Here is a 10,378-nt window from a genome sequence, read left to right as displayed (position 1 = left end):
CAAACTCATGTCCATAGAGTCAGTGATGCCATCCAACCATCTCATCCTCTGTCATCCCCTTCTCCTGCCTTCAATCTTTCCCAGCATCAGGGTCTGTTCCAATGAGTCAGTTCTTTGCATCAGATGGCCAAAGTATTGAAGTTTCAGCTTCAGTATCAGTCCTTCCAGTGAATATTCAGGACTGATCTCCTTTAGGATGAACTGGTTGAATCTCCTTGCCGCCCAAGGGACTCTCAAGAGTCTTCTCCAACACCACAGTTCAAAAGCATCAATTCTTCGGGGCTCAGCTTTCTTTATAGTCCAACTCTCACATCCATACATGACTCCTGGAAAAACCGTAGCTTTAACTAGACAGACCTTTGTTGGCAAAGTTATGGTTCTGCTTTTTAATATGCTGTCTAGGTTGGTCATAGCTTTTCTTCCAAGGAGCAAGTGGGGACCCAGAGACTGTTGTTAAGAGACAGATTCAGGAGACTTCTGGGGGCTGTTTTCCCTTCTTCCACCTCTTTCACCCGGACTTGGGCCAGGACAAAAGTGAAAGTGAAGTCGCTTGGTCGTATCTGACTCTTTGCGACCCCATGGACTGTAGCCTATCAGGGTCCTCAGTTCATGGAATTTTCCAGGCAAGAGTACTGGAGTGGGTTTCCATTTCCTTCTCCATGGGATCTTCCCGACCCAAGGATCGAACCGAGGTCTCCCGCATTGCGGCCAGACACTTTACCGTCTGAGCCGCCAGGACAAATTCCAGACCAAAAGAAATGCTTCGGGTTCTAGGGAGTGACCCCTGGTGGCCCCAGGGTGAGCCCGGGGCAGGGGCCGCCCTGGAAGGGGCGGGGTGGGCCCGCGCTCCGGGGGCGGGGCCTGATCCTCGGCTGGGCGGGGCCGGGCTGGGCGGGCGCGCGTCCGGGGCCGACGGGCGGGCGGGCGCACTCGTGCTGAGCCATGCCGGCGGCGCGCGTGGAGTACATCGCGCCCTGGTGGGTGGCGTGGCTGCACAGCGTCCCGCACCTAGGGCTGCGCTTGCAGCCGGTGGACAGCACCTTCAGGCCCCGCGATGAGAGTTACCAGGAGGTGAGTCCGCGACCAGGAGCCCCAAGTCCCCGCGCCGCCCCTTCCCGCCTCCCAGCCCGCCGCGCTCCGCGCACCTCCAGACCCCACACCCCACTCACCCACACTCTCCCCGCAGCCTCTTCCCTCTTCGCCCTTTCCCCCGTGGGGCCTTGGCCCACGGCCCTCCCGTCTGGGAACCTCACGGGCCTGGACAACTGGAAAGATGGGAGTTAAGCCGGCCAAAGGCACGGGGGGAAGGGCGCTTCCTGCGGGGCGGGGGTGGGTGAGCGCCCAGGGAGAGGGCAGCGCCGCTCAGGGGTCGGGGCTGGGGGTGCATTGGTACCTGAACCCGGTGATTCTCGCGCGCCAGCTGCGGGGGGCGGGGCGGGACGGCGGGGCGCTCCCCGGGGTTTCCCTCCTCCTGCGGGGAACCAGACGCGCTCTCGCTTTCCGGGTCTGTGCGGCCTGGGAGAAGTTTGGGCAGAAACTGGCTGGAGTCTCCGGGTTCGTCTCCGCGGCACGCTTCCTCCCCAGCCCCTGCCAGCCCCTCCGCCTGGGCCCCTCCTGGAAGGCGACAGAGCCAGAGGAGAGGGGTGTGGACCTGCAGCCTCATGTGGATATGCGGGGGAAAGACAGTGCCCCCCAACACCCCCAACCCCTCCTCTGTACAGACACACCTTCTGAGCCCTGGATTTCTGGGGTCTGGGCGGCTTGGCCAGCCTCTTCCCCCATCCCCGCAACTCTGCCCTCGCCCCGCTGTGCTGGCCCTTCCCTCCCAGGTTTCTGCACCCCTAGGGGGAAGGGGTGCTCCCCTAGGCTTCCCCGCCCAGACCGAGTGCAGAATCTCCCAGCCTGGTCAGGTCTGGCCCAGCCCAGTTCAGCCCCCGAGGCCAGGCTGAGTCAGTTTTCTGTCGGGTCAAAGATTCCGCGGCTGGGAAACCCGAGGTGGGGCCCGTTTGTTTAGACCTGTGGGCCAATTTGGGGACTTTGACCCCCGGCGGGCAGTTTCTCCACAATCTACGCGTGTGGGGCGGGTCCGGGCGGAGCCGGGCCTCGGAGGTCAAGATGGCAGTCAACTGTTCGCCTCTCCCCAACCAGGACTTTCTCCTGCAGGGTCCCGGGGATGCTGATCCAGTGGGGTGTGCAGGGCACCTGACCGGGGAGTCTAATAATAACCCCTAGCGTCCTTGTCACCCGTGGGCCCCAGGCAGATGGTGCCTGCCCTTCCAGAAGCGGGAGTGAACCGGGCCCCCCTTGCTGCTGCTGGACGGGGAGCAGTCGGCCAGTTTGGCTTCCCCAGCTTGCACCCTTCCCGGTCTGCACGCCCCCTCCCACCCCCTGCCTGAGCCCTGCCTGGGGAAGGCCGCTGGCTCCCTGAGAATGTGGTCGCCTGGGGAGAACTCCAGGGAATCTTCCGCTCCCAGTGAATGCATGAAAAGAGGCGGATATGATTTCAGAGACAGCTGTGTTGCTTGCAGATTATGTGTATGTGTCTGTGTGTGTGTGTCTGACCTCACATCTGCGTGTCCCAAACCCCGCGCCCCAGATCCTGCCCTGGGGTCTCCCACTGTGGCTTTCTCCTTTCCCCTGGAGGAAAAGTAAGCTCCTGCCTGGGTGGAGACGACCTTCAGGTGTGGGGAGGGGGCTGGACGGGACAGACAGCTGCTGTCTGGCTGTGCTGGTGGGCCTGAGCCTGCCCCACCCCGCTTGGTCCCCTGGAGAGGTGACAGTCAAGCCAAAGGGACCAACTCACAGTCCCTGTCCCTCTCCTCCTCATGTCAGACCCTGGCACTCCAAGGGGCATCCCCTTCCCCCGGCCTCACCCCCACCCTCCTCGACCTGCTCAGGCAGCCCGAGGGCCCTGCCTGGGATCCGAGTGTGGTGGGGCTGGACAGGACTAGACGGGAAGTCTGGCTCTGAGTGTTTATTTCAGGCGGCTCCCGTTCTGGTAAGTTCCCCTGGTGTCTGACCAGGAGTCTCTTCTGGAAGTCCCCTTCCTCCTGAGCAGCAGTCACGGCCCATGTCAGTTAGCACCATCGATTGGGCACCTCCTGCTGTTGATCAGCTCAGCGCTCAGCAGACTCCTAACTGGGGAGAAGCCTTGTGCTGGACGTGGGGTCACGTGCCAGCTGTGCTGCCAAGGCCTTCAGGGCTCAGCAGCTGAGCAGCTGGGAGGGGGCTGTGCGTTGGAACCCACAGTGCTGTCACTTACGTGTGACCGGGGCAGGTGTCTGTACCTCCCTGAGCCTCCCTTCCCTCCTCTGCAAGTAGTGAACAAGCTGCCCCTTGAAACGTGCTCAGTGCCTAGAGGGTCCCCTCCCACGTGGTGGTCCCAGGGACGCAAATCACTACGAAGACTGGCCTTGATGTTCAACAGCGTGTCCGAGTACAGTGACGCGTGGAGGATGCAGACAAGGATCCTCTGCTGTCACGATCAGGAAGGACTGAAAGACACGTGCCGAGGGGGCTGCAGCTTCCGCCCCGGAGGGCCAAGGGAAGAGTGCTGGCTTGTGGTACAGTGTGTGTGTGTGTGTGTGCGTGCGCGCGCACGTGGGCACCCACCCACACCAAGGATTAAGTGGAGCTGGGACCAGGCAGTCAAGATGAAGGACAGCTCAGGGGAGGGGGCGGGCTGTGCCGGGGATCTGGAAGAGGCGTTCTGCCTGGTGATGACCCAGACATCCTGAGCAAATTCAGCCCCAGAACTTCCTCAAGGAAACAGGTTCCCCCCCCCCTCACCACCCCCGCTCACTTTCTGGGGTCTTGGGAGCCGCCGTGGAAGCCCGCTGTGGGTCAATCTTTCCACCCCTCCCTGCCAGTGGACCAGACCCTGAGTCCTCGCCCAGATCGCCTGGGCCCCATCCACCAGGCTCCTGGGGAGGTGGCGAGCCCCAGGCTGAAGGGGCGCCCCCGCCCAGCTGGGTCCCCAGCTCCAGGTGGGGAAGGTGCTGAGACCCTCCTCACCTTTGCCCAGGTGAGACAGGGTGGGGATGGAGCAGATCCCGGCATCAAAAAGCTAGTGAAAGGACCCCGTCGTTGTTTAGTGGGTATAAAGCATGTGGCCAGCGCCGGGCGCTTCGTAAGTTGCCACAAGCCCCACTTGGCACAGAGGAGGCCCCCACTGGCCAGGTGTTGCCTGGGCAGAGTTGGGGAAAGGGCCCTGGCACTGCCCCCAGCTGTGTCTCCCCAAACCAGCCACCCCGGTTTCCCCCTTCAGCGGCCCCATCACTACCCATCCCAGAGAGATGGGAGAGCAGACACTGAGGACCCGGTGCCTTTGCGAGGCTGAAGGCTCCAGACGCTGCTGCGCGGAGGTTCACTGCGCCCTGCCGCAGGGCAGGACCCCTGCCTGTTCCCTCTCCCACCTTTGTTCTCCCGCTTCCATTGTCCTGGGACGTGCGTGAGGAAGCAGAGGAACCATTCTTCACTTTTTACACCCATCTCCACATGTTAACCCTGGGCAGTCCTGTTCATAGGCTCTGCAGAGTCTCACACACTCCCAAGGGAGGGTTGGATCCAGAGCTATGGGGCTCCCCCAGCTTGGGGGCCTTTCTCAGGAGGAAAGACCTCCTGAGCCGTCCCCGCCCTACCCCGCCGCAGGATTTGAGAGGAGCCAAAGGATGAGGAAGCCCCATTCATCCAGCGTGAACCTTGAGTCATGATCAGCAGACACTCACGCTGCCCCCACCAGCCCAGGAGGTGGGGGAGCTTAACCCTTTCCAGTCAGGGCCTCACCCTGCAGCTCCCCGCCCTCTGGCCTCACCCCTGGGCTGGCACACTCTTCATCTCCTGGGGTCTCGAGGTGAGGGATGCTCAGGATGTTGCCCCCTCCCTCCTCCACCCACGTGCAGAAGCCCCTGGGGGCTCAGCTGCCACCTCGGCCTTCCCAGAAGGCCCGTCTGTCACTGCTGCCCTCAGCTGGGGTCCTAGGTTCGTGCTCTGGTTTCTCATTACAAAGTGACAAACCAGAATGAGTGGACGTTGCTTGGATGATAGGGCGAGGCCTGAGCCCTGATGTGGGGGTCGTGGGCTGGCTGTTGGGCAGCTCAGGGAGGTGGTGGCCACAGGGGCTGGGAACCTGTCCTTTCTCAGCTCCCTCAGCACAGGAGGGCGTGCGAATTGACTTCCTGGCTTCCTGCAGACAAGACATCCTCCCTGTAACACTGGGAGGTGTGTAATGGAGACCTGCAGAGTCCATTAGGAGCAGAACTGTTGCCTGTTAGAGGGTGGCAGGTGACGGCAGGGTGACGGGGGGAGAAGGTTGTGCAGGCTTCTCTTCCCTCCCTCCTTCAGCCCCTCCTGCCTCCAGCCTTAACCCTAACCCTGGGCTTCCCAGGTGGCTCAGCAGTAAAGACCCTGCCTGCCAATGCAGGAGACTCGGCTTTGATCCCCGGGACGGGAAGATCCTCTGGAGAAGGAAACGGCAACCCACTCCAGTATTCTTGCCTGGGAAATCCCATGGACAGAGGAGCCTGGCGGGCCATAGTCCATGGGGTTGCAAAGAATTGGACACGACTTAGTCGCTAAACAGCCCAAACCCTGATCCTAGCTCCTCTGCCCCTGCCTTCGTGCTCCCAGTGCTGGAAGAAAGTTCTGGAAGAGAACTGCTAACAAAAGTGCCTCCAAGTTTGGATTTCCCAGGCGTGGCCTCCCCGGGCTGGGCCAAAGCAGGAGTAAAAGAATTGAGGCTAGACGCCCGGCTTGGAGAGGCCCCTCAGCCTGAGAATCCCAGGGCCCTGCCCACAGTACGGGGCTTGCAAGAGGTCAGGGGGCCCGAGTGTGTTGTGAGGGGTGAAATGGGGGAGCAAACCCGGGCTGTGGTTTGGAGACACTCAGGTGGCACCACCCCAAGTCGTGATTACTTCCCGGAGGTCCTGCTGTGCCGGATGGGGGCCCGTGGTAGAGTCCGTGGGTTTTCCTGTTTGGGAGGATATTGAGGGTGAGATTGTCTAGGGAAGCTGGGAGGAGGTCTGACTGTTAGCCGGTCTCTGATCTATGCAAAAGGTTTATCCGGGTTTTGTTTTGTTTTCAGTAGGATTAACTTATAGGGAAGTGTGCTCTCTTAGTAAGTGTACACCTCAGCACGTGTATGTGCATGCGTGTGTGTGTGTGCGCGCATATGAGACACCGCCCCAGGCCACGTCTGTCCCTGACCCCCTTGATTCCCTCCCAGAGGCAGGTGCGTCTCGGGCCCGTCCCTGCAGCTGAGCCTCCCCTCTTCGCGTCTGACATCAGTTAGCCCCCACACCCCCTGCTGCTGCGTCTCCCTTGTTTCTTCCTGTGCCGCGTCTGAAACATTCACCCGATCCCTGGCTGTCGCTGCCACTGACGTTTCACGGCTGCACAGTATTCCATTTTGTGGCTCTAGCCCCTGTTACATGTCAGATCTCTTGTTGGTCAGCATTTGGGTTGCTTCCGGCACTTGACTCTTACTGCAGTGTTAGGCTGCGGTGAACAGCTGTCGGGGTGGGGGGTGGGCGGCGGGGACACAAGCCCTCCTTTCTGCCAGGGGAAGGAGAAGGGTTGCCGGCTCGAGGGGTTTGCACACTGCACAGCGGTCTGCAACTTGTGAAGGGGGTCCTGGGCTCTAGCAGAGGGACCTCAGGCCTGCGAGGGGGTGGCCAGGACAAAGCGTGACATTTACATCCACCTCTCAGTCAGGAGACGCTCTGTATATCGGTGCTCTGCTAAGCGAGTCTGAAGGAAAGGTTCCGCTGCCGTAAACACCTTGAGGAAGTCTGTGGACACTACTCGGTGCTTCCTAGACTTGAACAGGATACAGCCCCGCTGATCATCTCTTGGCGCACTTCTGATTCACTGGGTCCAGGGTGGAGCTGGAGATGGTGCATTCTGCATCTCAGAAGAGGTCATTGCTGCGGTGCTGGTGAACTCCACTTTGAACAGCAAGGCTCTGAACCCCTGTATTTTCTTGGGCTCCAAAATCACTGCAGATGGTGACTGCAGCCATGAAATTAAAAGATGCTTCCTCCTTGGAAGAAAAGCTATGACCAAGCTAGATAGCATATTAAAAAGCAGAGACATTACTTTGCCAACAAAGTCCATCTAGTCAAAGCTATGGTTTTTCCAGTGGTCAAGTATGGATGTGAGAGTTGGATTATAAAGAAAGCTGAGCCCCGAAGAACTGATGCTTTTGAACTGTGGTGTTGGAAAAGACTCCTGAGAGTCCCTTGGACAGCAAGGAGATCCAACCAGTCCATCCTAAAGGAGATCAGTCCTGAAAATTCATTGGAAGGACTGATGCTGAAGCTGAAACTCTAATCCTTTGGCCATCTGATGCAAGGAACTGACTCATTTGAAAAGACCCTGATGCTGGGAAAGATGGAAGGCAGGAGAAGGGGACGACAGAGGATGAGACGGTTGGATGGCATCAGCGACTCAATGGACATGAGTTTGAGCAAACTCCTAGAGTTGGTGATAGACAGGGAGGCCTGACGTGCTGCAGTCCATAGGGTCGCAAAAAGTTGGACACGATTGAGCGACTGAACTGAGCTGAAACTCCTATCTGTCCTTGACCTTTTTCCCCATGGCCCAGGGCCACAGGGCCTCCAGTGAGCAAGCGGCTTGCCCTGGGGGCTTGTGCTGGGGGCTGGCAGTGTCAGTTGCCAATCGCATCCAATTCTTCGGTGACCCTATGGACTGTAGCCCGCCAGGCTCTGCTGTCCATGGAATTCTCCAGGCAAGAATACTGGAGTGTGTAGACATTTCCTCCTCTGGGGGATCTTCCTGACTCTGAGATCGAGCCCTGGTCTCCTGCACTGCAGGCGGGTTCTTTACAGTCTGAGCCACCAGGGGGGCGGCAGGGGCGGCTCCTTCCCACCATCTCCCCAGGCCAGCCTCCTGGCTCCGTGCATGGGACAAGGCTAGTGGTCCGGGCTCAGGGGTCCCCGCCCCTGCCACCCCAGGAGGACTTCCACAGGGGGATGCATGTGTTCAGGTCTACTGGGCCTTCCCAACTGCCTGGAGGAGGAGGACTCGCCCTCCACGCCACTAAGTCGGGAGGGTGGCAGGGCAGGCCCCTGGCAGGGTCTGTGACGCAATTACACCAGGTGGAGGCGAGAGCCACGCTTTGTCACAGCCACCTATCCCACACCCAAGTGGGCCGTCCCCCCGTCCACTTCCGGGCTGTCCCCATCACTTTGGCCATTTGTCCGTGAGGCTCGGGAGCCTGTCGGTCTAGGCGACCAGCAGAGCAGGTGCCCCCTCTCCCCTGTGAGGCTCTACCCCTTCCTGCCAAGATGACCTCAGACTGCAGGCCTCAGCCTCCAGGTGTGCGCACCCTCCAGCCTGAGACTTGTCTCCTCAGACCGGAAGGATCCCGGTATCTCCCCCAATCTGCTCATCTCCCCGCCCCGCGACAGCCCAGACTGGAGCGCTGGACATTCCCAGCTGGGAGTGACTCAGGGCCCCGTGTGCAGCAGGGCAAGGCCGTCGGCTCAGGAGCCTGATTAGAGCCAGGTCCAGCCCTGGAGCCATCTACTGTCCATCTGGCTGAGTCAGGAGACTGGAGGGCAAGGAGTAGGGGATTCTGGGCCTCCTGGCCGACAGCAGCCCCCTTTGTAGGACCCTGTGGTGCTTGGCAGGCCTGAGATGGCATCTTCTCCCTTTCAGGATTCTGGGCTTGGCTGCCACCCTTGGCATCTGGGGGTCACCGTCCCTTTCGGGGTGTGGTAGAAGGGACCTCCACAGGTGCATCTCCTGACATCTCCCACTCCCCCCTCACGGAGTTGGCCTCTGGTTAGGAAGGACCCCAACTCCTAAAGCAAGGCTCAGAGGGGGCATACGCCAGGACGTCGGCCCGAGGCCCCTGCTCAGCTTCTGAGACACCCTGCCCAGGCCCGACCTCCTCAGGAGGCCTCAGATGCTCCAGTCGTGTGGACGTCCCTCTCCTTGTCTTCCTCGGTCATACCAAGCATCACCCATAGACCTCAGGGTCTGGGGACAATTCCTGCTTGTCGCTTGAGTGACTCAGAGCATCCGTTAGGCAGGGTCTGGTCCTTACCTTCATCCAGGTGTGCATGCCCCAGATGAGGGGCCAGCCTTGAGCCACGCCTCCTGCCTCTTGTCTCGGGTCCTCTGCCCCCTCCCACACCTGAGCTCCATCTCCCCCCAACTCCTGGTGCCCGAGGGCAGGGCACTTTATACAGAGCGGGAGCATTGGTCCTGGGAGGAGGGCAACGGACGTACAGCTCAGTCACGGCTTCTGCAGCCCCGCTGAGCTTGGGGCCCTTCCCCGGGACCCAGCGCTGACTCCCGGCCTCTCCCTCCTCAGTCGCTGCTGTTCCTGGGGCTGGTGGCCGCCATCGGCCTGGGCCTGAACCTCGTCCTCCTCGCAGCCTACCTGGTCTGCGTGTGCGGCTGCCGGCGGGACGACGCGGCGCAGACCAAGCGCCCCCGCTCCTGCTGCGTCACCTGGACGGCCGTGGTGGCCGCGCTCATCTGCTGGTGAGTGTCTGTCTGCGCTGGGCCGGGCGGGGGCGCGGAGGTGGGAGGCAGACGCAGCGGACGAAAAGCAGCCCTGGCCGTCTGGGTCTCTTTGACCCAGCCCCTTGACCAGGACAGCCCTTCCTCACCTTCCACCTCCAGCCCTACCCCATCATAACAGACCCCAGGTGGCTCATCAGCTGTCTGCCCACGTGGTCGTGCCTGAGCTCCAGGAACCTGGGTGGGAGAGCCTGTCTCTGGGGTGCATGCTGTCCGCTTTCTCCCCAAGCGGTGGGAATCAGATGTCCTGGGTGGTTATGGGAAGCTCCCTAGCATCCCAGGCCGCCACCCTCGGTGTGAGCCTCTCCAGCCCAGCAGGGAGTTCCCTGGGCAGTTGACCGGTGGCAGCTCCACTCTCTGCATCCCATCCCCTCCCAGCTACCGCCCTGGATCTGCGATCAGAGTCTGACTCCAGCCCAGATCAATTCCACCTTCTACAGGATCAGTGGTTCTTAGTGCCCTCAGCCAGGTCTTTGCTCCAATAGTGAGAATCTCTAACTTCGTGTCAGAGTCAAGCTACTGCTCAAGAAGTGACCCCACACACACGGGCCTTGTTTTCTCATGAGTTGTATTTTTCGTGTTTTCTTTCTTTCTTTTTTTTTTTTAATTTTCATTCATTTATTTGGCTGCACTAGGTTTTAGTTGAGGCATGCGGGGTCTGGCTCCCTGACCAGGGATCAAACCTGGGCCTCCTGCATTGGGAGCACGGAGTCTTAGCTACTAGACCACCAGGGAAGTCCGAGGAGTTGTTTTCCCTTGGTTTTGTATCTACAAAGATTTTCCAAAAAGCCTCAGGCCTGCCTGAAACACTGGGAGATGGTCCTGC

The 10,378-nt window shown here is 60.3% G+C and overlaps 1 protein-coding gene across 1 annotated transcript in view; it reads left to right on the top strand.

Moving 5' to 3' along the window:
* The first annotated feature begins 926 nt into the window (after positions 1–926).
* Positions 927–10,378, top strand: part of TTYH2 (tweety family member 2) — a 35,580-nt gene continuing 26,128 nt past the window's right edge. Inside the window, exons 1-2 of the mRNA XM_027974025.3 lie at positions 927–1,071; positions 9,341–9,513. Coding sequence (XP_027829826.1) covers positions 943–1,071; positions 9,341–9,513 — 302 coding nt within the window. The 5' untranslated portion in view covers positions 927–942. The remainder of the gene's footprint in view (positions 1,072–9,340; positions 9,514–10,378) is intronic.

The sequence above is a fragment of the Ovis aries genome, chromosome 11 (assembly GCF_016772045.2).
Source record: "Ovis aries strain OAR_USU_Benz2616 breed Rambouillet chromosome 11, ARS-UI_Ramb_v3.0, whole genome shotgun sequence".
Lineage (NCBI taxonomy): Eukaryota > Metazoa > Chordata > Mammalia > Artiodactyla > Bovidae > Ovis > Ovis aries.
Note: the sequence above shows the minus strand (reverse complement) of the source record. Positions and strands in the feature narration are given on the sequence as shown.